The sequence below is a fragment of the Artibeus jamaicensis genome, unplaced genomic scaffold (assembly GCF_021234435.1).
Source record: "Artibeus jamaicensis isolate MK-2021 breed Jamaican fruit bat unplaced genomic scaffold, CSHL_Jam_final scaffold_1283, whole genome shotgun sequence".
In the NCBI taxonomy this organism is placed as follows: domain Eukaryota; kingdom Metazoa; phylum Chordata; class Mammalia; order Chiroptera; family Phyllostomidae; genus Artibeus; species Artibeus jamaicensis.
This window is the reverse complement of record NW_026522028.1, coordinates 11584004-11611979: the sequence shown is the minus strand read 5'-3', so window position 1 is coordinate 11611979 and position 27976 is coordinate 11584004. Positions and strand designations below refer to the sequence as shown.

The 27976-nt window shown below is 44.3% G+C and overlaps 1 protein-coding gene across 1 annotated transcript; it reads left to right on the top strand.

Annotated features, from left to right (window-relative positions):
- Positions 1-66: 66 nt before the first annotated feature.
- Positions 67-27976, top strand: LOC119047515 (transcription factor SPT20 homolog). The gene is made up of 4 exons (XM_053655771.1): positions 67-2436; positions 19754-19919; positions 20105-20176; positions 27867-27976. The coding sequence occupies exons 1-4, from the start codon at positions 67-69 to the stop codon at positions 27974-27976; spliced, it is 2718 nt and encodes a 905-aa protein (XP_053511746.1).

Here is a 27976-nt window from a genome sequence, read left to right as displayed (position 1 = left end):
ATTCACTCCGTGCATCAGCGCACTTACATTTTTTCCCTTCTTTTAGTGCCGCCATTTTATGCCACCATGGAAAAAGCTTTAGAACGAGCTTTGGATCGTGCAGAGTGTGTCATTGAAAGTGTGCAGGAGAGTGTCCTTAAACGCAAACGGTCATCCAGTGGGGGAAAATCTCTCCATGACAAACTGTATGACCTCTATGTCGAAGAATGTGGAAAAGAGCCTGAGGTTACAGAGGAATTAATAAGCAATGTGAACTTGTTAGAAAAGCTTGTTCAGAGGGAGTCCTTGTCCTGTTTGGTGGTCAACCTGTACCCAGGAAAGGAGGGCTATTCGCTGATGCTCAAGGGACCAAGTGAACCACATTCAGAGACCATTCGACTGCCTTATGAAGAAAGGGCATTTCTAGAATACCTAGATGCAGAGGAATTGCCTCCTGTATTGGTGGATCTCCTGGAAAAGTCCGAGCTGAACATTTTTCACAGTGGGTGTGTCATAGCAGAAGTTCGGGACTATAGGCAGGGCAGTAATGCGGTGCCCCCTGGTTACCAGAGCAGGCACGTCCTCCTCCGCCCAACGATGCAGACGTTGGCCTGCGATGTACAGTCCATAAGCAGTGATAACCAGGAATGGACCCAGGAAGACAAACTGTTACTTGAGAGCCAGCTGATCTTAGCTACAGCTGAACCCCTGTGTCTTGATCCTTCTGTATCAGTAGCCTGCATTGCAAACAGGCTGCTCTATAACAGGCAAAAGATGAACACTCCGGCGATGAGAAGGAACTTCAAGAAGTATTCCACAGCCTCCCTGAATGTGCAGCAGGAGCCATCTTGTAGTCTGGACCCTCACAACAAAAGGGAGGGCAGTCAAGCAGCGCAGCAGGATAACCTCAAAATTTCCAAGGCAGGAAAAGGTGTGGATATGTGGAACCAGAGACCCTGTGACTTGGCAGTCCCTTCTGAGGTGGATGTAGAGAAATATGCTACAGAGGAGAGGTCTGTCAAATACGATGACTCACCACTAAAAGTTTGGCCAGCCTCTGGGGTAAATGATGATATTTCTCTATTTGGATGTGAAGCTGGTGATCAGTCCCAGACAACAGAGCTGACCTTCATGAACTCTCTTAATGATCCATTTATCTCAGGAACAGGAAGGTCACCTAAAAAACCCAGATGTGGGAAACATGTGTTTCCCTACCAGTCCTCCACAGGTGACCACTGCTATAGTTTGATGCCTGAGTCTAACATTGACACTGGGGAAACAGACACTCTGTTTGAGGAACTGGAGCCACTGAGCTCTGAATGTGCCTTCCATGTGACACAGGGCTCCAGCGGCTCAGGCCCTCTGAGCCAGCTTCCTCTGCAGAAAGAAGCAGCACAGCCTCTGGCCACGTCAGTCCAGTCTTCAGTACCTGGGGAGGGAGTGCAGTGCGTCCCTCCACCCATCAGCCTCCTCTCCAGCTCAGGAAAGAGTGCCTCAGGTAATAACAGTTTCACTCCCCAGCAGGCAAGCCGCATTCGCCTTCTTAAAATGCCATCTCCTATCCCTGCTTCAAAGCCACCGAGTCTTCTTCAGAAATCCTCTGTGGAAGTGAACCGTGTTAGCACACTTCCTACAGCCACCCTGTGTGCTGCCAGCTCAGCACAAACAATTCCTGCCAGCCAGGTCAAGGCCAAGTCTGCTGGCTCCAACATCATCAAATTGGCAGGCCCTTTTCCTGCAGGGACCGTGGTGAGAGTTTCTAAACCCATGAAGGGCTCTACTGCCAGGGCCAAGGCTCCTGTAGCAATTAGGCCTAGCCTGCTGTCCTCAAGAACCCAGCCACCAAGTATACGACCCATTGTGCCACAGGCTGCTTCTCAAGGAAGAGTTCAGTATAATATAGACCTTTCAAAATTTAGGCCTGTTGGTGTACTCTGGGTTCCACATGGTGTCGACATTTGGCAAACCCAGGAACCACAGCAGCTGCTTTGCCATTTGATTCCACCACCACAGCTTCAGCAGCCCCCCACTTCTCAGCAGCCAATGTTGCAGAGTTCAAGTGTACAAGGTTCAGCCAATCAGCAAACAGCCTCATCTGCTCACCTAACCACTGTCATTAACCGCAACCGGGTTGGAAGCGTTCTGCAGCCCCAGATCGTGGTGCGGTCTCAGCCCGTGGTGCGGTCTCAGCCCATGATGCAGTCTCAGCCCGTGGTGCGGTCTCAGCCCGTGGTGCGGTCTCAGCCCGTGGTGCGGTCTCAGCCCATGATGCAGTCTCAGCCCGTGGTGCGGTCTCAGCCCGTGGTGCGGTCTCAGCCTGTGGTGCAGTCTCAGCGCATGGTGCAGTCTCAGCCCAACTCTGCCCAGACAGGGACTGGGCAGAACCGCCCTCAGCACATGGTTCAGCTCTCTGCTGCCTTCCAGCAGCAGCAGCCGCCGCCGCCGCAGCCCCAGCAGGTAAGGCTCAGAATCTTGCCCCCCCCCAGTGGCAACAGCGGCCCAAATAGCTCAGCAGGGTGGGCGCCAGCAGAGAGCAGGCCAGGACAAAGGCAAACAGAATGGAGGCCTACCCCGCACTCCCAAATCCTGAGTCTTGCACCGTGTCCTCTCTTTTGAAAAACACGAGGGCATCGACCCAAAGCAATGGAGTTGTTGCTCCGTTCTGCGTTATTTTAGTGTGTCAGCACTTCAGTTGTTAGACGTGTAAACTTTATTCAGAAGCACAACCCCGTGATTTTCCATAGAAACAAGAAGGTGTTTAATAACCTGAGATTGTTTGGCTTATGCCATGGTTTTGGTTGCTGTTGTTAACACAGTGATTTCTATTTTAGTGTTCTGCAGTGTATCAAATCCACACTAGGCTCAGTTGAAACTCCTGAAGCCTATTGTTTCCCTGAAACAATAAATCTGCAATACCGATAAAGTTAAAATTACATTAATTGAGCAAGATGAATGGTTTTGAAAAATGTTGCCGAGTTACATGAGCACATCACATAAAATGCACTATCTGAACCCCTTTCGAGTTGCCTGGTGTACACACCAGGTCTCTAGAGCGGTTTTCATCTTGCAACAGAGAAGCTGCACTCAGTGAGCACCAGCTGCCCATCTTGCTCTTTCCCCAGAGCCTGGCAGGCAGCAGGCTCCTTTCTGCTCCTCTGAGTCAGACTGCTTTAGGCACTTGGTGTGTGTGCAGTGATGCAGTTGTGGTCGGTTTGCGGTTGGCCTCTTTCACTTAGCATGATACCCTGCAGGTCACCCATGCTAACATGTGACAAGAAGGTCCCAGCCTTTTTGATGGTTTTATACTACATGATGTGTGCTGCAGTGACCTGTGAAATATTGGAAACCTCTTTGAGAAGGAGGTAGTTTTGGTATTTGATTCTTCAGTTCAGTAGGCTTTAGGCAGTGTATGAGAATCAATTTTTACAAATTTGTTTGGACAAATGTTAAAACTAACAAACATGATGCTTTTCACACCTGCAGTGAGGACATGGGAGACCTCGAAGTGTGCAGAACGGCTCCGGGCAGACCTGCGGGCCAGGGCCGTGGTCCCAGGTGGCAGACAAGGCCTGGAAGAGGCACTTCTGGGATGTCTTGTGTTCTCTCGTTATGAAACCATTTCTACTTTTAGAACTCTAGCGTATTTGTAGAAAAGTAAACAGCTAAATGTTTGGAAATGAGTTTTATTTGTCTGTCTTTCAAGTGTTTGCAGCCTCTTAGATTCTGAAGCAGAACCCCCACCCCTTTCCTTTGCCATCCTCTCCTTCCCCAGCCCCAGAAGCCTCCTGTTGGCCTTTGTCTGGATGGGCATCCCTATTCTAGACATTTCCTACAGGTGGAACCACACCGTATGTGGCCATTTCTGTCTGGCCTGTTTTCCTTGACACGATGGTTTTAAGGTTCATCCATGTTGTAACATGTATTAGTACTTGATTCCTTTTTATGTCCGAGTAATAGCCCATTGTTCGAATGTGCCACATTTGTTTATTAATTCTCCAAGAGCGTGCATTTTAGTCGCTCCTACCTGTTAGTGTAATGTTACTGTCAACTTTTCTGTACAGGTATTTGTTTTTGTGTCTCATATTTTGCTATGTTACAATTTCGAAGGGCACCCTGTTCGCATAAGGTTTGTTTTTCTGAGTACACATGTATGTTTCTATGCCTTTTTCCCTGACGAGAAAAAGAACTTTGGTCCGGCAGTTCCAAAAGAGATGAGTGAAGGGACAGGTGACTGGTGAGTCTTACTTGATGAAGTCAGCTGTCCTCATGTGCTACTGATCCCACTAAGGCAAGATTTGTGATGACTTCAAACAAACTGCTCACATATGCCCTCTGAGGAGCACTGAGTGTGTCTGAGCCCCGGACACCCACTTGGACCTCTTGGGAATGGTTCCCACACTTGCACGAAGTGAACCAGTGCAATGATCAATTGCGAAGAAGCGTTCACTCTCGGCCTTGGGAACCAACCAGAGACCTGAACTCAGATTCTCGCCAGATTTGATGTACTTCCCCCCTTTTACTGACCTTGTTCTATGTAGAGTGATGTGGTACTCCCTTCCCTGGCAAGCAAATAAAGTTAGCTTTGTTTCCAATAACCTTTTGTGGCCTCTTTTTATATCTTTCTAAGGATTCCCACCAGAGTTGGTACTTGGTACAAGGTCCTTTGTGATGCTGTTAACTAGCCATGTTGTAGAATTGAACTTCTCCCTCATTTTAGTGTCGTGAGAACCTGGAGGCTTTTCCCGACCCCCGGTCAAGTCCATACACTTTGTCTTTGCTTGGTTTTGTGCAGCCTGCATTTCATGACCTGGTGTTTGACCAGTCATAGTGAGGAAGTTTTGGGAAAGCAGGTGGCCACAGAATGCTGCAACAGATGCCAGCAAAGGAGGTTCAGCAGATGGGCATCCAGGAAAACCCTTGTGGGCCCAGCACAGCAGGACACACCTGGTAGCATCGCAGTCTCTGTCATAGGATGACAGTTCGGGAACAGAATTATATTCCTGAGGATACCTGCAAGTGAAGGGAGGACGCTAGTTGTAGGTTAGCGCTGTCCAATAGAAATATGTGAGCCCCATTTATTATTATTTTGAGTTTTCCTGTAGTCACATTTTAATAAGTAAAAGGAAAGAAGAGAAATTCCCCTTAATAATGTATTTAACCCAATATAGACACACTTCAGAGATGTTGTAGGTTTGGTTCCAGACCACCCAGATAAAGCACGTATTGCAATAAAGCAAGTCGCACAAAATTGTTTGGTTTCCCAGTGTACATATAAGTTATGTTTACACTATTCTGTAGCCTACTAAGTGTGCAATAGCATTGTGTGTAAAAAAAAAGCTATGTACGTGTTAATTAGAAATACTTTGTTGCTAAACAATGCTCACCATCATCTGAGACTTCAGCAAAGTTGTGACCTTTTTGATGGTAGAGGGTCTTATGATAAATCAAACCAGGTATGCCTGTTTATCCAAGATGACTGTTTCTGTTTGTAATCAGTATTTGAAAGATTTTTAATGGGGTATTTCACATTGTTTTATTTTTACTCAATCTTCACTATCCAGACACTTATAGCCTATCTTAACTCAGGTGTGAGATTTTCATCAGAAATACTTGATATGAGTTTAGATTTTAATAAAACATACAGTTGAAAATGTAGATTCATCTTACAAACATTCTTAGACATTTTCTGATAATCTAATCAACTATCGGTTTTGGAATTTAAATTAATTAGGTAAAAATCAGTTCCTCAGTCTCGCTAGCCATGTTTCAGGTGATGCATAGCTGTATATGACTGTGGCGCTGGACAGTGAATTTCTAAAGTGATGAAGGACCAAAGCAGATCCGAGGAGTGCCTCAGGCATGAGGTGGGTACCACTTATTGAGATGAAGTGGGCGCCGATCATCAGAACACATCGTGGGAGTGGGAGTGAGGATGTGTGATGAAGTGATTCCATGTGCTAAGCTGTACCTCCCAGAAATCCTCACAGTTTGTGGTCGTCTGGGCCCGGGCCTAGGCCTGCAGGTAGACAGACGGTAAGTGGCCCTTGCCATGGAGCCAGGAGAGTGGTAGAGGCTGGAAAACGAGGGGCAGCCGGGCTCTTCCCTGCCCTGTGCAAAACATCTAATTAGAGGGCACTAACCGTTCCAGCAGTGAATTGAAACTCAGCCATCCCACCTGGACCCCCAGGAGCACGGAACCTGAGGGAATGCAGGACAGGAGATGCGCCGCCTGTCCTTTCCTTCTTTGTTTTCCTCCTCCCTGTCCATTTTCTGGGTTTCTAAGTCCTCGGCACAGAGAAAGCAGACCAGCTATGAGGTGATAATGTAGGAACTGGGTGATGGGTACAAGGAGGCTCATTATATTATTCTCTCTGCTTTGGCATCTATTTGTCATTGGATACACACACACACACACACACACACACAGGGCCTGGCAGAAATAAGGCCTGCTCGAGTGTGGTTGGTGGGGTAATAATATGGGTGTGATCATTTATAGTTTTAGTGTGAACACTTCACCTAAAATGTCATACGATGTGCTTGAGTGTGATATTGTTATGTTACAGAATTACATGCTTATGAGTTTGTTATAAAAGATTTTGTAGTAAAAAGGGATGGTATGCCCTGGCTGGTGTCGCTCAGTGATTGAGCGCGGGCCTGCAAACCCCAAGTGTCGCTGGTTCTATTCCCAGTCAGGGCACGTGCCTGGGTTGTGGGCCAGGTCCCCAGTTGGGGGCATGTGAGAGGCAACCACACCTTGATGTTTCTCTCCCTTTCTTTCTCCCACCCTTTCCTTCTGTCTAAAAATGAATAAAAAAATCTTTTTTTAAAAAGGGGGTGTTATTTGTGCCGGATCCTGTATACCCACATACACTTTATATATCTACTTTGGCATATATTTGTAATTGGCTACACACACACACACTTTATGTATCTACTTTGCCATATATTTGCGTGTCAATTTGAACGGTCAAGTTCCTGGTGTTCCTGCAGCCCCACTAAACACCTTCCCCACCCCAACTGGCATCGTGCGCCTGAAGTCCCACCAGGCCCAGGCCCTGGGCTCGCTCGCCCTTCCGCCTTCCCTGCTTCACTCCCATCACTGCAGGCAGCAAAGGGTGTGCGAGTTAATTGTTAAATTCAGTTCAACAAGTTCCTCATTAGGGACAAATTACCTGAGTTTGAAATCTGCTAATTTTCCAATCAGAGTGAGTGTTTGCACTTGTGATTTGGAAATAATTACCATATGGTAAAAGCAAAACCTATGTGGGGATTAAAGTAAAGGTGAGGGAGGACAGGAGCTTATTTTGGCATCTTCCATGGAAACTCCTGTGAGCATATGCAAATGAGTTGCGGTGCCTCTGGGGTTGGGGTGGGGAAAGCTCACCTGCAGCACTATTTTGCAGACTGTTGACGTCATGTACTAATGTCCCACCCAGAAGGGTGACCTTAGCCTTCAAGGGAGACCAGTGTGGTCTTCATAGGCTTGAAGTGGGTCTGGAAAGAGAGAGTCTTTTGAACTTACCTATTGCATCTAAAAAAAAAAATCTATCCTTTTGCTGGTATCTGTCTTTGGTCTAAAGCAGGGGCGTCCAACCTACAGCCCATGGGCCGCATGTGTCCCAGGGTGGCTATGAATATGGCCCAACACAAAATCATAAATTGACTTAAAACACGATGAGACCTGGCTGGTGTAGCTCAGTGGATTGAGCGCGGGCCTGCGAACCAGACAATCGCGGTTCGATTTCCAGTCAGGGCACATGTCTGGGTTGCAGGCCGGTTCCCTGCAGGCCAGTTCCCAGCAGGGGGCGCATGAAAGGCAACCATACATTGATGTTTCTCTCCCTCTCTCCTTCCCTTCCCCTCTAAAGATAAATAAAATAAAATACTTCTTTAAAAAAAAACACGATGAGATTGTTTTTTTTTTTGTTTTGTTTCTGTTAGTGTTTGTGTAATGAATGTGTGGCCCAAGACGACTCTTCTTCTTTCAGTGTGGCCCGGAGATGCCAAAAGGTTGGATACCGCTGGTCTACAGCTTCTGCACGAGTTACAAATAAAAATATTTCCCTGGGGGCGGAAGTGATGATTCTAAATTCCCTTTGTGTGATCTCACAACGCCTGGGTTAGGGAAAGCTCATCTGAAGAAATTCAAAGGACTAAGGGATAACGATTGCTGCAGAATACTACTGTGATCGGAAGTGCAGAAATCTATGTGATTCACCTTCAGTAAATTGCCCCAGTCCCAATTCCTGTATCACTAGTTCCAATGCTCTGGCAATCCATGGTGAATAATATAATAGTCAAGGTTTCAGGTAAGTTACAATCCCATGCAGAAAACTCCTGAGACATTGCTTTTGAAACTTGGAGCCAAGAAAAACCAGTCTCCTCTGAGAAGGTGGCCTCCCTCCTCCTTTCTGATAAAAAAGGAGTTGTCAGGTTTCCCTTTGCACCTCGGCTGCCAGGAAACTCAAAACCAAAAATGAAACTGAACTCATGAAGTATGCGGTTATGGGTAGCACTTCAACATTTCTTGCTCCTTATTTTTAATTTTTATTTCTTTTGTCATAGGCTACTGCACATCTTTTGTTAAAGGAAACTGGGAACAAATGCCTCCCCACATTCGTAAACACGTGCATAAATAAATAGTAGTAGCTTCTGTTCATTTACATACACTGCCTCTAATCTTTTAAGAACCTTGCCCATTAGGTATTACCCTCTTACAAATGAAAAACTGGGGCTCAGATAGGACTTGCCTGAGGCAATAAAGCTATTAAGTGGCACAGTCAATATATTCTCTCTCCTGCCTAAGTCCATGCCTGTGTCTAGGTACATGTAATGGATGTCTTGACAGGTCCTGAGTGGTGGGTTGTATACATGAAACTTATTTTTATCCCAATCACAGCTTTCAACCATGTAGTACCAAGCTCTTTTTTCCATTAAAAATTTATTTATTTTAATCCTCACTGGAAGATAAATTTATCAATTTGACAGAGAGGGGGAGAGAGAGAGAGAAACATTGAAGTTATGATCAATTGCCTCCCGCATGCGCTGGACCAGGGGTTGAACACACAACCTTGTGGTGTACGGACGACACTCCAAATAACTGAGCCACTCTCCCAGGGCTCCTTTTTCTACTTTTTATGATACCTTGGCAGATCTCATAGCTTTGGGGGCTCTTTTAATTAGTAAACTTGATCAGTTCCAATTAGAATTTCAATATTATATCCTCTGGTCTTGGAGGCAGAGAGAGCTGGGAGACAGAGATCTTTTGTGGACATGGTCCTTTTCCAAATATGATGCTGTATGCTGCTGAGGTGGGAGGTATTTGCACAGGGGGCTGTTCTGTTTTTCACCTGGGCCTCCTCCTCCGGGGCCTCGCTGGAAGAGCTACTCTCTGCCTGCTGAGTCCTATCCCCTTCTCCAGGTTGTCTCCGGTGTCCTGGAGGACCTCTTCAATAAGCCTGTACTCCATTTGGAGCCTTGGGAATTGCTGAGGTCTTTTTTGCAACTCTGAAGGCTGTGGGGTTACGGATCAAGGTGGGAATGATGTTCCCTATTTTCTTTCCAAGCATCTCAGCGCTTTTCAGCCTCTCATTCATATATTTCTCGGCCACAAGAGGGCACCAGACTCCAGGTTCACACAGCACAGAGAGTATTTGTTGCGTTCTTCCAAGAATTTGCTAGCAGAGAGCTGCAGGGTGGGTCAGCGGAGTCCAGGCAAGAAACTGGAAGCCAGTTTTCCATTCATGAACTTTCTTATCCTCCTCGAGAAGCTCTCTTAAGGGTTCTCCCTTACACGCCTGTGGGCTTAGGGGAGCAGGGGCACCAATACTCCTTCTGCCCCAAGAGAAGCAACATTTTACCAGGAACACTTTGCTCCTCTCTCACTCCTCCCCAATTCTCTCGTATTTACACAGAGTGGTGGGTGGTGGGTGGAGGGTGGAGGGAACGGTTGAGTCGCGATAGGGCTCAGCTGTGCCATTTCTTAGTACTCTGAGAGGACGTGTCTGCTGGCGGGTTGGAGTCTTTGTTCAGGATGTGGGAGCACCTGATGCTTTTTGTTCACAACTGTAGGCTTTTGCAACTCTGGGACAACAGGAAAAGTCCTGTTGTAGGTGCGCGCACTCACGAACGCACGCGCACACACGCACGATGCTGTCCAGCGTTCTCCCATCCTTGTGGATTTAAAAGGGCAGAGGCCTACGGCTGGTGGAACAGTTTTTCAAAGGACTGTTTTGGGTGAGTTTTTAAAGAGTTTATTGTTAGACTTCAGTAAGAAGTCAGTGGGGGGGGCTGTTTGAGAAATTCACCCTAATAATAGCTGGGGGGCATTCTTTGATATGGAAAATAATTGCGTGGTGTTATGCAAATATTGTCCAGCACAAATCCTCTGATGCCCCTCCCTCCCCCAGCAGGATTACTCTTGGGCTCTAAGCAGCTCCGGTATCCAACCATTGGAGCTTTTACTCGAAAAGGTTGAGAGGGAAGGGCGTGATTTTAAGAAGTGTTATTTGGGCCTATGCATCTTTTTCATACTCCTCGAGAAACCAGAGTTATTTTGAATAATGTTTGGCATTGTTTGGAGAATGGGGCATTTGAAGTTAAGATTATGGGGGCTTCTGGTTATTAATTATGATGAAGTCTAGGGTAAAACCAGAGTTGCCGCATGAGGCAGGTGGCGAACACAATCACTGAAGAGAAGAGGGGAGGTCCAGGAGCTGAGGAGCCAGGCTATGGGAAGGATCATTTAGGCAGATACCAAATCACCAAGCTTCTGATTTTAATGGGTAGTGTCGGAGAGGGTGACAATGAATCAGGCCCTAGAATCTTTAAGGTATGTAAGGGAGTTGACTTCATACAGTAGGGACGGAGAGTGGTTTGGTCTTAGGGGTCAACTAAATTAAGATGTCCCTTAATATTGGTTGTGGGAGACTTCTTCAATGTCACCTTTTAATTATTGGCAGTGTGCTTATATGCAAGGCCTTTTGCTGGGTCCCTGAAGGAGGAGGAAGGCACCTTATCCTCAGTGGCATTAGAGTCTACTCAGAGGGAAAAAAATTGTAGCTATGTGAGGTAATGAATTTTTTAAATTTTCATCATTGTTTTATTAGTGTTCAAATACAGTTGTCTTCATTTTTTTGCCACCACATTCCCTCACCCCACCCACCCCCACCTCTCACCCTCAAGCCTGCCCCCCCCTTTGGCGTTGTCCATGGGTCCTTTATACATATTCACTGAGGTAAAGGACATTAACTAAATCTATTGTGGTGATCATTTAGCAGTACATACATATGTCAAATCACTCCATTGTACAAGTAAAACAAATACAATGTTAAAAATCAGCTATATCTTAATGAAGCTGGAAAAAACTAAAGTCAACTCAGAGAAAGGAAATACACACATGACTATAAATCAAGTAGACTATGGCAAATACCATTAAAGATAAAATCTTATTGGATGGAATTGAGGAAGGCCTCACAAAGGAGGTGATCTTTGGCTGGATCTTGCCTTGGATTTTATCTTTGCAGATGGGAAGAGGTTTGTTTAAGCAGAGGGGACAGCACTGGCAAAGGAACGGTGAAGGATGTCGTACACAGAGGAGGACCTCTCTCTATAGCGTGGTGTGTGAGCAGAGGGGAAGTGCAGGAGAAGGCTGAATGACAGACTGGCCCCATATCACGGATCTGCTTGGTAATTTAAATGAAACAAAGACTCCACTTTTTCAATAAGGAATCCAACAGAGTCACAGTGGGATTGATAATACTCTGGTGCCTGAAGGGAGACAAAGACATTCCAAAGCTCTTCTTCCACTTCACAGAGAAGTCTGACAGAAATATTTGTTGCTTTACAGAAAGCATAATTGGCAGTTTAAGTATTACCACCAGAGCAACACATTATTAAATAAGATGACCAGAGTCACGGACCTTTAGGTGTTATAGGTTATGTTTTAGAGAACATAGCAACAAACTCTAATACCCAGGTATCTGAAGAGATATGTTTCCTTACAAATAACACCGCCAAGGGCAGTTGTATAGTAAGAGAAAACAAAACAGGATCATGACCTTTCTCTCAAACCTCTGCACTGGCCAGGAGAGTGTGACAGATACTTGTGTAAATGTTCCCAATTCTAATGTATGACATGGAACTGGCTTTGTGCCTCACAGGAGTGACTGTTTTTCTATACCTGTAGGGGAAGAAGAAGCATTTTCTTTTTACCTTTCTGAAATTTTTCACCAGCAGTTTGGGCTGGCGGTTTTAAGCCTAAACATTAAAATCCCAAAGTTTAAAATCTGATAATATGAAAACAAAACAGAGAAGTTTAACAAATTAAATGTGAGGTAGATAATATTCAGTTGAATCATATGAAATTGCTGATATTTGACCTTTATTGCCCAACTAAAATGGCAGTTTCATGTGGTTCAATATCTACAGTTTTGATCTTGAATGAGAAATATGAAGTTAATTCAGTAAATATTGGGGAGGCACTGTAAGGGGAAAATGCTATGATAGAAGCTGTGGTTTATCAAAACATAGCTGGCAGGAATGTGAAGGGGGGATTGGACAGGGAGACCTGTGGATTAAACCTTACTTTCATATCCATCATGCTTGAAGTACACCCCTACATTTGCGTCCATAGTATAAGTGGATTGAGAAGTGAAATTAGCATTAACTTTTAAAGATGGAGAATTTAAATGTCTCCCCAATAATACGCCAGTGGGTGGACTGTAAAAATGGGCTTTTATGTTCTAGTAGATCCAAATCTTGGTGGACTTGGCTATTAATTCAAACAACCAAACTCACTCATTCATCTAACCTACCTACATCAAGGCGGAAAGGAGGCATTTGCAGATCTATGGCTCTCTCTGCTTGCCTCCCATCCACACAGATCCCACACAGATGTATGCCTACCCAGTAATACTCTGAGTGGCATTTACCATTTTAATACTTTTTTTGAAGATAAGGCAGACTACCAAGGGAATGAAATCCCGTGAGAATAAAATCACAGGGCTGTCGGGGCAGGCTTCCAAGTCTCAGAAAAGGCTCAATAGCAGGGACTCCTCTGATGTCATTGTTTCTCAAACTTTAGTGTGCACCAGAATCACTGGGGTCCTTGTTAAAACCCAGAAGGCTGGTGGGGGGGTGTCGGGGAGGGGATGGTGCTGAGAATGTGCTGCTCTAATGAGTTCCCCGGTGAGGCAGATGCTTCTGGTATCTGGGACCACACTTTGAGAACCACTGCTGTACTGTACGGAGAAAAGTGCTCTGCTTCTGAAGGAAGAAAGAGAAGCCTGAAAGGTTTAAAAAATGAAACAGGATAGAGTGCTCAGGTAACTGAAGTCGTCCAGATTGTTCTGCGTGAGTCAGCTCTGAGGATTAGCATTTCTAAAAAGTTCTTAGTTGATGCTGCTGCTGCTGCTGCTAGGCCAGGGACCACTCCCACTAAGAACCACAGTCTGTGTGCCAATCACAGGGTGGGCCTCCAGGGTGAGCACCCTATTTCCAAATTTAAACCTGAGCTATTTTTAGAGGAGCCCTGTCAAAAAATTGAGTCCTCTGGGCAGAATGCCAGTTGTCTTCCAGACTCAATGCCTTGTTTTTTCTTTTCTTTTCTTTTTTAGTGAAATGGGTAAAACAACAACAATGAGAAGGAACCTGTGGGAGGTGGGAGTTGGGAGAGGAGAACAATTGGATCACCCAATAATCTCTTGCTAGAGGCCCACTGGTTTCTATCTAAGTCTCCAGATCTCCAAAGCTAAATATACATTCATGTGGATATTTTAAGCAATAGAGAAGATATCAAAGGTGATGGTCTAGACACCGTGTTATTAGGCTTTGTTTGTAAGCCGGCTGGCTATGTTTGTTACAGTAAAACCTTTTGAAAGAGGAAAAACTACAATCACTACTCTTTGACCTGGACATTGTTATAAACGTGAGGGCCTGGGTTTTGTTAAGAATCAACCTGCCTTCTGGAACGCCATTTCCTTCATAAAAATACCATATGCGCTTTCTTTGCTATTCCTGGGAAAGGAGTGCCAATTTCACAATCTCTCACTCTAGTTAAAAATGATGTTATCAAATATCTACTTAATAAGTAACTGTAAAATACCGCTTTGTTATATGAAGTGTGAGCTTCGAGGCATCAAGAACCGGTTTCTTAGGAAAGCCAAAGAGGAGATTGTTATGGCAGAGAATGAGGGCTAGAGTGAATGGAGGTATAAAGGCACCTGTATTTGATCACATCTTGAAATTACAGGGTTGTTGGGAAAATATTATCAAGTCTTCCCGAGAACCAGCAATATTGTCGTTGCTATACTTTTTTTGGTTTGTTTTTGAAGCAAAGCATAAGTATAGTCATAAAGAAAGAATCTGGATCTTATTTTTTTTCAATTCCCACAAGATGACTTTAGTGTGATAGTCACTTATTGAGGTGATTAAGGAATTAAGCAATTCTGGAGGGAAGGTTTGCTTTACAATCAGTATCATAACCCACGGCTTCCATTTCTCCCTGCTGCAGTCCTCGTACCAAGGATCCATGCCCCAAGCCCAAAATTATCCTTGACTGAATTAGGCCCCCTGGACAGCCTCCCATTTCCCATTGCAAGCTGTATATGGAGGATGGATTCCATTGCATAGAAATAAGTATGACTATATGAATGATAGTACAAGTTTGTCTTTTTAGTCATCAGCTACATGGATTTTCTTGGCCATTATTTCTCTGAAAAACTGTCTTAAAAAGAGAACATCAGGACCTGGCTGGTGTGGCTCAGTGCATTAAGTGCTGAACCAACAGGTTGCTGGTTTGATTCCCTGTCAAGGGCACGTGCCTGGGTTGTGGGCCAGGTCCCCAGTTGTGGGAATGCAAGAGGCAAGCACACATTGATGTTTCCCTCTTTCTCTTTCCCCCTCCCTCCCTGTCTCTAAAAAAAACAAATACATAAAATCTTTATTAAAAAAAAAAAAAGAACACCCCTGGCTGGTGTAGCTCAGTGGATTGAGCGCGGGCCTGTGAACCAAAGGATTATGGTTCGAGTCCCAGTTAGGGCACACGCCTGGGTTGCAGGCCAGTTTCCAGCAAGGGATGCACGAGAGGCAACCATACATTGATATTTCTCTCCCTCTCTCTTTCCCTTCCCCTCTAAAGATAAATAAAATCTTAAAAAAAAAAGAACATCAGCCAGATGCCCTTTCTGGCCAAGGTAAGGTCAAATCTGCTTCCTTTGGTCATGGGTAGAGAACCTTCCACTCAAACTTCCCATTGGAGGAGTCAAGGCCAGCGTTACTGAGATTGTGTAACTAAGGTTGCCACATTTAGCCAATAAAAATACAGGGCACCCAATGAAGTTGAAATTTCAAGTAAATAATGAATAACTGTTAGTATAACTATGCCCCACATATTATTATTCAAATTTAAAGTGATTAAAATGAAATGAAATGTAAAATGCAATTCCTGGGTTGCGCTAGCCATATCATCAAGCGCCACATGTGCCTCGCGGCTACTGTATTGGACTGTACAGATCAGTGCGGACTATAGAACATTTCCATCACCAGAGAAAGTCTGTCAGACAGTGCTGCTTAGCACAAACCAGGATGATGATTCTTTTTATCACCCAGCTAACAACTTCACCTGCTACAGGAGTGGTTCTCACCATTGAACATCTTTCGAGTATTTATTCAGTCGTTTAACACATTGGTGTATTGGGTAAAGAGAGGAGAATTCAGGAATACTGATTTAGTGAATAGAATAAACCACTGGACGGTGCACTTAAAAATGGGATAGTACAACAAATAGAATGAGCTAATGAGGGACGTAGACATGCATATTTTGAATTTTGACCTTAGACCTGTAAGGCACATTCATATGATCATTTCTTGATACATCAGGATATTTCTAGTTCTTCAAAACAAAAGTTAAAAGGGGAAAAAAATTTATCCAATTTGGTATTTCTTCTATGGGAATAAAATTATCCAAACCCACAGTGTGTTATTTCTGGAGAAGTACTTGCAAATAGCAGCCAGAAAGTGCTCTGTCTCTTCTTTTAGAAACAAAACATGAAAATTATAATAATAAAGTAATTGATTTTTTTTAAGTGCAAAATTTAAGAATTCCAAATATCAGGTCATGGAAGCACTTTGGAGGCTTGAAACACATAGTTAAATTTCAATCTACATATTAATACCGCATTTGGTCTCCAAATGCGGTATTAATATGTCATTTGAATTTGTAGATAAACCATGCTCTTTCTTGCGTACTTAATTTAAAATAAATTAAGCAGCATGCATCACTTGTTAAATGGGGAAGAGTCAAACTTTCTCTTTCTATATTATGAATACTATTAAAGAATATATTAAAATGGAAATTATAAGGCAATCTTTAATAGTATACTCATCTGAGTTCATTTTTTTAAATTTAAAATAGCTTCCCCTTATATGCCATACTAAAAAGAGGCACACAACGATTTAGCATTTCTGTGGGGATTGACAAGATTACAGCTTTCTGTGAATGCAGGTTATAAAGCATGGAGGCTGGCAGAGTGTGGGGTGGCTACCCTGGAGAGAGGGTAGCGATAGGTCGGTGTGCGTCTGCGTGTGTGTTTGTGTTAGTCGGGACTCCTGTGGCACACCATTTCTAGTGCATATCATAGAAATCCAATTCAAGCCACTTTAAGCAAAAAGAGGGATTTATTGCCTCAGGAAACTGACATGTTCTAAAGTAGAGCCTGTTGCAGGGACCCTAGGATGTCAAATGACATCATAAGGGCTCTCTGCCAGTCTCTGCTCTTAGCTCTGAGTTTCTGTGCTGGTCTCTTTATTTCCAGATATTCTTCTTGTAGTGGGGGGAGAGGGCAAAGCTCACAGCATCCCAGCTTAGTTTACCCCAGAGAAAAGAGAGCTTTTTTAGTCTATCAGCCACAGATAGATGGACAAATAGACAATAGGAAGGAAGCAAGAAAGGACAGGAGAGAGAGAGAGAGAAAAGATCAGGGAAGAATCCCTTTTAGCTCTATTTGGCTCATGTTCCCACCTCCAGTGACTGGGGAGATAGGGTATTATGACTGGTCAGACCTTAATGACAAGCCAACTTTGTTGTCAGAGGGGAGAGAACCACACAAAATGGGAGAATTTGTTTGCAGAAGAAGGAAGGTAGAGGTGTTGACAAAGACAAGCTACAGACAATGGCTCCCATGTATCTTTGTGTAATGCAGATGTCTTCAAGGCCTCCAGATCATAACCTGGAAAATAAGTTGAGCTCCTGAGGTGGAGAGTCTCCATTTGCCCCTCCAGATCCCATCTGGAGAGGGGCTGCTCCTGGTTAAGTCCAGCCAGTGCGGGCTCTGGCAAGAGATGAGACTGGAAGAGAGTGGTTGGGCTATTTGTTCCCCCAGCTCGCCCTCTGCCAGGCTGGACTGCACAGCAGCTGTTTTCTTCTAGCAAAGGCCAGGGCTACTACCAGCTTTGGTGACTGCTTCTACCCTGTGCCTCTTCAGGCCTGAATGTGAGGGGGCTTCCTCTGTCGCTTGCCCTGGGGCACCTCACTACCCCTTGCTGATTTCCTCAAACCCTGCTCTCATTTTGCACATCTTCATGAAATGATCACCAGTTCCACTAAAAAAAAAAAGATTTTACTTATTTTAGAGAGAGGGGAAGGGAGGGAGAGAACATCAATGTGTGGTAGCCTCTTGCGCTACCCCTACTGGGGACCTGGCCTGCAACCCAGGCATGTGCCCTGACTGGGAATCTAGCTGATGACCCTGTGATTCACAGGTCGGTGCTTAATCCACTGAGCCATACCAGGCAGAGCCAGTTCCTCTTTTGAGTGTGCTGTGTTGTTACTGCAGGGACCTGCCTGATACACTCGCCATCCTCCACACCATGGCAATTCCAGTCCCCCTGGATTCCCCTTCTAAATACAGGGTGGGGCAAAAGTAGAATGCCATATGAGAGTATGCAGAACACAGAGTTTATTCTTGTATGATGATTATTTATTGGTTATTATAGTATTCGTTTGTATTACAACTGTAAACCTATTTTTGCCCCACCCTGTATTTCTGAAAGACCCCTCTGCTGAAGGCCTATGTACCATTTACACACAGATGCATTCGGGCCAGGGCTGTCCCCCAGCCAGCCTGTGCCTGCAGAGCCTCATGGTCAGTGGGTTTTACTCTACAGCTTTCCTCCCAGCAGTGGACACAAGCCTGTGCTTTAGTTCCCCAAAGACAAACTCATAATATTTCACAAGCATTTGCTGAAGGTATAGGGAAAACCCCAAGAAATGACAAGCTAGAAAGGGAAAACAAAACTGAGGATGGAAGCTCTGGGCCCCTGACTCTCCTTAGCTGTGTAGTGGCCTTGGGAACCCTCTCTCCACCCTGCCTCCTCCCCACCCCCAACAAACCCCTTTTGCTAGGCCAGTTTGCACCTGGCAAGAGACTTGGTGCTAACTCCCCGGGGCTCTTAAGAAGTCACGTTAATAGGCGTGATCAGCATAAGTAAGTTCTTTGGAGGTGCAGATAAAGGTGGTGGATTGGCAAGAACTGACTACTCAAGTGTTAAGGAGTTTAATTGACTTTAAGAGAAGGGTCCACAAAACTACTGCTGAGTTTCCTGCCTAAAGGCAGAAAGCGCCCAACTGGTTAAAGAATGTCAGCTGTGTTGGTCCTAAAAAGACCATTTAAAATACGGGGTGGGGGTAGAGGGGGGAGTCTTGATCCCTGTGAGGCCCTGAAGATGGACACTGGCAAGGTCCACACCCCTCATTTTGTTTTTAACCAGAGATTTCAACATTGATGGGGGGGGGGAGGCGAGGGGAGTGTGCTGTGTGTAGTTTTGTGTTAAAACCCTTCACCGCATTCCCAATGTCCTGTGTGGACTGGGGACTCAGGGGAGGTGGGTGCTGGCAAACCAGATGAGATGTCCTCGAATGTGTTTGATGCACAGACAGTCCCTAGATGAAGAAGCAGGCCTGCAGCCCAAAGAATTTCAGCTGCTGCTGCTGCTCTCTGGGACCCAGGGAGGTGGGGGAAGAGGTTACCTTCACTGCCATCCTCCAGCCCACACCCAGGCAGCATATTAGCATCCTCGTAAGTTAGGGTAGACACATTATAGGAGTAATGTACAGGGGTTTATAGAAGCCGGCAAAAGAGAACTCATTTTATTTAGTCTGTAAGAGAGAAACCAGTGATGCTAGCCTCGGAAGTGACACTCACCATCCCCTGGGACTTCCTGCGATGACAGAAATGTCCTGTCTGTGCTGCTCCATTATGGTAGCCACAAGCCACCTGTGGCTATTGAGCACTGGAAATGTGGCTAGTGGGACTGGAACTGAATTTTAATTTAATTTAATTTGACTCCACTTTATTTTATTGTTTTAAAGATTCGTTTTACTTTCAATAGCCACAGGTGGCTAGAAGCTACCACACTGGACAACACAGCCAAGTGTGCAAGATATGTCTTGATGTACAGCAGAGGACCTGGGGATTTATATAAGCTTGGGTGTTATTCATATTCATGAAATGAGTCCAATGTACATACAACTTCATGGGATAGTATTTAAGATTTAGACAACCTACTGCTCATGGCATGTAAGGGTGATGGACCAGGAAGAAGAGAGCAAAGCCTGGGCCTGTAGCCAGAGGAGGTGGTTGAAGAAAGATGAGCAAGGACTGGGCAGGAGAGAATTGATGAAGAACACCATACATCAATATACCAGGACACATAGGGCATGCGCTGGCCTAGAGTCTGCTTGTGTGCAGCTAGAGGGCAAGCTTTGTCCCACCAGGTACTCGGTCCCTCGGCTGCAGGCTCTGATGCCTTCAGTCGTCCTGCTCAGCCTGCCGGGATTTCTGGGGCAATTGCAGCTAAGGGATTGTACAAGGTCCACCACTTCCGGTTCATGACATTCCAGAGGACTTGTGCTGCTGGTGCTCAGGAATTAGTGTCCCAAGGTAAGGAGGAAGCAAGAGCTTGCACCCACCCTCGTACATTTTCTGCTTGCTCCACTGCCGGATCTCCATGCCTGGTCTCTGTAAATGCTCCCTTCCCCCAGACTGAGCCCAGACAGGGAACTGAGACACAAACAGCAAGTCTAGCACTTCTTCTTGAACTGCCTTTTCTGTCCTTTCCTTCGTAGTTTCGTTTCTGGCCTTCATCATTTGCCACTGTCCTTTTTGTGTCCTGTTCATACCTTACACTGCTGATGAAGGTATGAGAAGAGCCAATACACTAATCCTAATTATCATCAGTGAAGTAGCAGGGGAGTGGTGGGAGACAGGAAAAAAAAATGACAAGGACAATTTGACCTAGCCAAGAAAGGGACCCCCCGGGCAAGTTGGCAGAGTTTAAGAAAAAAGATTTTTAAAATTTTACAAAAAAAATCTGGGTATGAGCTCATGGCCAGAGAGTCCAAAAGATAGAAACGAATAAGGAAAAATAGTTGTTGAAAAGCTGTTCATGCCTTGGCCTGTGTGGCTTGGTGGGTTGGGCATCATCCGCAAATCGAAGGGTCTCCAGTTCAATTCCCATCAGGCCACATGCCTGGGTTGTGGGTTTCGTACCCCGGCACACATATGGAAGACAGACAGTCAATGTTTCTCTCTCACATCACTGTTTCTTGCCCTATCTTTCACCCTCTCTTCTTCTCTCTCTAAAGTCAAAAATAAAATAAAATATTTTTAAAAACCTGTTCATACTGTATAACCACAAAGGAAGCCAGAGAAAGGAGAAAATAGGGCAGAGCTAAGGAAGCCACTGGGGATGCAGAAAGGGCTCTTTAGTAGCTTTGGCTTTAAAGAGCTATGCACAAAACCAGAAACCTGGCATCATTAAAAGATAAACACCAAGCCTGTCATACATGTCTCAGAATTGAAATCAAAAGGCAAAAATAAGGTCAGATTTGAGAACAATACTAATGATAGCAATAAAAGAGCTTTTATGCTGTATTTGAACCAGAAATGAAATAAAGGAAGGATAGGTCTGCTCAGGGTCAGTGGAGCAATATGGACAAATGTCAGGGAGAAAAAGCGCACAATCTTTTATTCGTTTTCCCCTTTTCATTGTTGTTTACTAAGGAGAGTGCTCATTTAACTGGAAAAGGTGGCCCCGACCAGTGTGGCTTAGTGGGTTGGACATCATCTTGCAAACCGAAAGGTCGCAGGTTTGATTCCGTCAGGGCACACGCCTGGTCAGTTTCATTCCCTGGTCAGGGTGCATGTGACAGGCAACTGATTCATGTTTCTCTCCCTCTCTTTTTCCCTGCCTTCCCCTCTCTCTAAAAGTAAATAAATCAAATCTTAAAAAAATTAACTGGAAAACTGTACTTGAAAAATAACTAAATAAAATTAAAAAAAATTAACTGGGAAGGGTGAAAGACTCTTAATGAAACTGGAGGTAGATGCAGAAATAGAAAAGAAAAAGAGTCCCTGGATGTTTTGACCAAGTTCAGGCCACGTTCTGTAGGTGGAAGGGGCTGTCATGGTGGGTAGTGCATTCAGTTTTGTATGTCCACTTTCGAAGGAAGTGCCGACTCAAAAAAAAAAAAAAAAGGGAGAGGATACCTGAGAAATGGAAGATCTGGAAATTATGGCAATTGAAAGCTGTAGATGCTGCATGGCTTTAGCTGAGGGAAAAGGAATATTTGGTAGGTGGACATCCAAGCTAGCACTACTATATGGGTGAAGGAACACCATTTGGAAAAGGAGATTACCCTTTGCTGGGATAGAGAGTGGGACTAAGCCCTATGGGTTCACATCCCGGAGAAACACAGTCCAATTCAATATTGACACTTCCAAATGCTTAGAAGCAATTACCAACTGCCTCAGAGTAGTGATGTCTCCATAGCAGTAAAGTCCAAATTGAGAGGAACCGAATTTGTCAAGGCCGTTGTAGACAGAATTTTCTTACAGGTTAGGTTAGGATCTCAAGCATTAGTTCTTAGCCCATTTTAGGCCACAGACTTTTTTGAGAATCTGATAAAAAAAAACATGGATCCTCTCTATTAAAATACGCGGATGTGCCACCCATACTTCTTTTTCTATTCAATTTCAAGGAGTTCAGTTTCCCTAAAGCAGGATCATGGTTCCTAGGTTAAGAAGGCCACGGCTAAAGGGATTGCTACATTTTGTCCTAAAATGTAGCAATTCTAACTCCTTTCCCTAAAAATTGCATTTTTATGAGTCTATCCTCAGTGGTCTTTTGTAAACATTTTCATGGCTGGATAAAAAAAAAAAAAAGATGAGGTGTGCTAATTAATGAAACCAGCTGTGTGTTCAGGCTGACCCAACACTTTCAATGTCCTAATGTATGATTTCCACCTTGTAGAAGCACTTTCTCTCAACACCTGTGTGTTTGACACTTGCTGCTCACGATCCAATGCCAAATCCCAAAGGGTCAGGTTTCTAAATCCTGAAAGGACTGATGCCAAGTCGTTTGCTTCTTGCTTCCAGCTTTGTTTGCTTGAGGTGGAAGCCATGTTGTAATACACAGAAGCACCACCAGATGGCACCCTTGGGAAAGTCTTGCTTTCGGAGTTGGCTTCCCAGCTCTGACGTGTACTCTAAACATAGCGTGGTAAAATGCTTGTGGAAGAATGAAGAGAATCTATTATGGGGGAGGAAAAATAGCAATGACAAGACAGCCCTGGCCCTTTCCTGGATTTTGGTATACAGAGTCAATCCTTGATTACTTTCTTCTTCTTCTTGTCAGCTTTTGGAGGCAGATGCATAGATTTATATTATACGTAAGCATTTCTTTCATCCACATACATATACACATATATTTTCTGCCTCCGCTGATGCTCTGTGTGATTTTGAAGCTGCTCATGATTTGGTGAGAGGGCCTGTTTTTCTTTTGGATGGTAAGCTTGCACATTCATTCTTTTATTGTGTCTGTCCCCTACTTGACTTCCAGTAAGAATACTGGGTTTGCACATAAACATCATAAAAGGCTTCTCTGGGAAGGAAAAAAGTTAGATCAGCTCTCTGTGCTGTAAACATTAGGCCAACTGGAAAGAATATCGGAGGGAAAGGAGAGGGCAGACGTGGCTGAGATGGAAAGCAGAATTACATCAGAAATTGACGTGTCCTATCCTCTCTTGCTCTTTCCAATTTTTTCTTAAAAAAAGAAAAAATCTTGCCCTGGCTGCTGTAGCTCAGTGGACTGAGCACAGGCCTGCAAATCAAAAGGTCACTGGTTTGATTCCCAGTGAGGGCACATGCCTGAGTTGTGGGCCAGTCCCCAATTGGGGACCTGTGTGAGGCAACCAATAGATATTTCTCTCCCTCTCTTTCTTCCTCCCTTCTCCTCTCTAAAAAATAAATAAAAATTAAAAAAAAGAAAATAAAGTTACACATTAAAAAAACCTTATTAACCTTAAAAAATAAAAAAAAAACCAGTTTCTTCAAAAACTTACGTTCATGGTACATTAAGCCTTATGTTTCCATTTCTCATTTTACAGCTTGGGAAGGCACTTGCTAAGCTTAAGAGAGGAGCCAGTGTTGATTAGACTCAGTTATCTGTGTTGAGAAAGAACCTCCTCATTGGTTTGTGGTCTTTGGCAGGTAGTTAGCAGAAATAAGCTCAGAACAGATGCCACACTTCTTTGGGGGCATGGCTCTGGCCAGCTCGCTTTTCATTTTTGTACATGCAAATGGATAATCAGCACTTTAGTGAACCGCATACTGCATGGAAAAAATGTTTGAGATCACCCGATAAAGGAAAGTGGCCTTTCTAAGATTTGTGGAAAGAGGTAGTGCAGAACCCCACCCAATTCAAAGTGGATAATTCTTTTCTTCCTATGTTTATTTCAAAGATAGTTCTGCCAGAAAACAGCATTTCAGATCAAAGACATGTGAAACAGAAATCCAAAGTGGGGGAATCAGTCCTAATGTCACTGAGAGGCCATTGTCCTAAACCTGGCTCTGTGCTGGGTGTCCTGGGCAATGAAGAGGTTAAAGAGACACTGTTCTGGCCCTGGCCAGGGTGCTCAGTTGGTGGGAGTGTCGTCCTGATATGCCAAGGTTGCAGGTTCGATTCCTGGTCAGGACACGTACTAGAATCAACCAATGAATGCATAAGTAAGTGGAATAACAAATCAATCCATCTTTCTCTCTCTTCCTCCCTCTCTCTCTCTTCCTCTCTCTCTCCCTTCCTCCCTCTTTCCTTCCCCATCTAAAGTCAATAAATATAAAAAATAAAAGAGACACTGTTCCTCTCCTCCAGGAGCTTCCAACCTAGTGGGAAAGACAAACATACAGAGACCCCATGTTATGCCTGGAATTAGAGTTCAGTGCCAAGAGCAAAATAAAGTCAAAGTACAGCTCTGCTCGGCTGGGCAGGGCTGCAGCAACTGAAAATCTGCTAAAACACAGACTGTTAGCAAAGTCAAATTATCCTTTGTCCTTGAAATGTAAGTAACTGGCTGGATGTGGGCCATTTTTCTTCTTTTTAATACTTGTCCTTTGTAAAATTTCTAAAATAAGCATGTTTAGTTTTTTCTTTTCTTGCCTTCATAAAAGAAAGTGGGAGTCTGAAAAGGCAAATGTATACTTTTTTTTTGCAATATTCATACTACTGTGAACAAAAGCAAACACTTATTTTGTGGTTACTGTGGTGCCAGGTACTGTTCTGAGTGCTTTCACGTATTAACTCATTAAATCTTCCCAGCCATCCCATGAGAGGTACTATTATTGAACCCATTTTATAGAGAAAGCAATTGAGGCACAGAGGAGTTCAGTGACTTGCCAGGGTTTCACCAGGAGTGAGCAGGCTAGCTCCAGAATTTGAGCTGCTTTATTTAGCGAAAATTATAAAGGAAGACATTTTCCTCCTAAATGAATTTCCCAGTTAATTGAAGCTTGTCATCCTGTCTCAGGTTTGGGCTGGGAAATGACACATTCCTGGAGCAGGATGGTGTAGGAAGGGAAATGCTGGGATTGGAAGTCAGGCCCAAATGGCTCTGTTATTTGGACAACCCTCCAAGTGTAGACCAAAGAATTTCCAGCTGGCTAGACTAGCCTGGCCTAAAGGGTTCTGGGAAATAGCAAGTCCTTCTCTAAAAAAGCTGTTGACCCTGAGAGGAAACAAGGGGAAGGAGTTCGGGCAGGTGAACAAAATCCCTGAGAAAAGGATTGGGAGTTTGGGTTAGGGTTGGGGGTTAGGGCTAGGGGTTAGATTTACATGTTAGAATTGAGGTTAGAAGGTTGCAGATAGAGTTGATGGTAGAGTTAGATGTTCAGATTAGGATTAAGGGTTGGAGTAACCACTATTTAAGGTTTCCCTTAGTGTTAGAGGTTTCGATTAAGCTTAGCTGTTAGAAATTAGAGTTAGGTTTAGGGTTAAAGGTTAGAGATTAGGATTAGGGATTATGGTTTGAGGCTAAAAGCTCTTGGCACTTGCTGGGGTCCGGGAACCTGAGGAGATGTTTTTCAAGAACAAAGCCAGACCTCAGACAAGGAAGACCTCAGGATTACATCCCCAATCAGGTCTAAATAGAAACAGAACAGGATCGAAGAAGACTCCCCATGATGGGAGCAGGGCTTGTCTGTGCGGAGCAAGCCATGAGTGGCTGGGGCCCTGGGTACCAGGAGAAGTCCAGGGCCCACCCCCAGGCTGCACTCACAGTCAGGTGATCCGCTGCAATGGCCACCTCCTTAGGATGGACCCTGGGAACTAAGGTCAGGGTTGAAGTTCAGGGGGTGGTCTAGCATTCAGTGTCAGTTTGCACAATTTAATTTTTAACCATGACTGTTTAACAACTGGCTTGCCCAATTCCTGAAAATTTACCAATTGGCTCTTGCCAGCTGGTTCAAATCTGTTGGTCATACCACTGGTCTGATTCCATATTCAGTCTTTTTTATAGCCACCACAGCTGTCTCTACATCATGGAAGCTTCCAGATACTTATGGATATCCAGAAGGAAATTGGGTTCTTAGATGTCCCCCATTGAGAAGGGAAACAGCTAGAAGTTTCTCATTCATAACCTTCCAGTTATGGGCATTTGTAGAAACAGCTGTCCTATAGGTTAGTATTTGAAACAGACTCTTAGATACAGAGAACAGGTTGATGATGGTGGCCAGACAGAAAGGATGTTGGGGGGGACAGGGTGAAAAAGGTGAAGAGATTAAGAACCACAAATTGGTAGTTACAAAGCAGTCGCAGGGATGTAAAGTACAGCATAGGGAATATGGTCTGGCAACCACCAGTCTATTCGCTGTATCTATGAGTCTGTTTCAATTTTGTTTGTTCAATCATTTTGTTATTTAGATTCTCTTGATAAGTGAAGTCATATGGCATTTGTCTTTCTCAGACTGATTATTTCACTGAGCATAATATACTCTATTTCCACCTATACTGTTGCAAGTCATTAAGATTTCATTCTCCTTGGCTGGTGTAGCTCAGTGGATTGAGTGCGGGTTTGTGAACCAAAGGATCATGGTTCGATTCCCAGTCAGGGCACACGCCTGGGTTGCAGGCTGGTTCCTGGCAGGGGATGCACGAAAGGCAACCATACATTGATATTTCTCTCCCTCTCTCCTTCCCTTCTCCTCTAAAGATAAATAAAATCTTTAAAAAAAAGATTTCGCCCTGGCTGGTGTGGCTCAGTGGTTGAGTGCTGGCCTATGAACCAAAGGGTCACTGGTTTGAATCCCAGTCAGGGCACATGTCTGGGTTGCAGGCCAGCTCCCCAGTAGGGGGCACATGAGAGGCAATCACACATTGAGGTTCCTCTCTAAAAAATAAATAAATAAAAAAATTTTTTTAAAAGATTTCATTCTCTTTTATGGCTCAGTAATCATCTCATTGTATAAGTGTAGCACAGTTTTCTCATCCACCCGTCTACTGGTGGGCTCTTGGGCTGCTTCCATAGCTTAGCTATGGTAAAAATAACATTGCAATGAACATAGGGGTGCATATATTTTTTTTGAATCAGTGTTTCAGATTTCTTCAGATATATACCCAGAAGTGGAATCACTGGGTCATAAGGGAGTTCTGCTTTTAATTTTCTGAGGGCCCCCACACTGTTTTTCATAGTGACCACACCAATCAGCATTCCCACCAACAGTCTGAGTTCTCTTTTCGACTAGGTCTTGACCTTATGCCCAGTCTTTGGTTTGGTTATTCCAGTTTAGCAAAAATCCTGCTGAATCAGTTTAGTGAAAATTCCCAACCTTGATATGTGATCATCCTTGATATCTGAATAAAGTTCTCGATCCCACTGCCAATATATTTTTTATCACCCTGGCCTGCCTTCAGCAAGAATCCTGTTGAATCTGTCAGCCTAGCAAGGATCCCACTAGTCTGATGTTCCCTCATAGTCATTTCCCCTGGCTGCGCCATGGCTATAAATCTCCACTTGTCCTTGTTGTATTCGGAGTTGAGCCTGATCTCTGTTTTTTACTGCGATACTGCCATTGGAATAGTTTCCATCTTGAATAGTCTTCCATACCATCTTCAACACGTGTCTGAATGATTTTTTTCTTTCACAGAGACGAGGGTGCAGGGTAGCACAACACACACACACGATGTAGTGGGCACACACAGGTTTGGTAGACCTGGGTTTGAAATTCATACCTTGTGCTGACTAATCATGTGAATTTGGGGAAGCTTCTCTGACTTTTGGTTCTCTCAGTACCCAAGTGGAGAGAATTCTACATACCTCACAGAATGTTGTGTAGTTTAGATGATCAAGGCTGTGAACCTCTCCGATGATGCCTGTCACATAGAAGGTACTTGATAAATATTTTTGGTTGGAAGGCAATGTTACTATAATATCATGTATCAAAGTGTCACAATATCATATCTGGGATACATTTTAAAATTTAGATAGTAACTTCAAAGCCTGTAGAGATGCATTAGACTCTAAGCTGTTTTTCTGGGAAATGCCCATTGTTTTCCAGGAAAGTCTGAGCTGTCAGCCAGTGTCAAAATGGCCTTGAACTGCACTGTGGAAAACTCAGAACTGGTTCCTCTGCATCTGGAGGCCATCCAAGGGTCTCTTCATACCTAA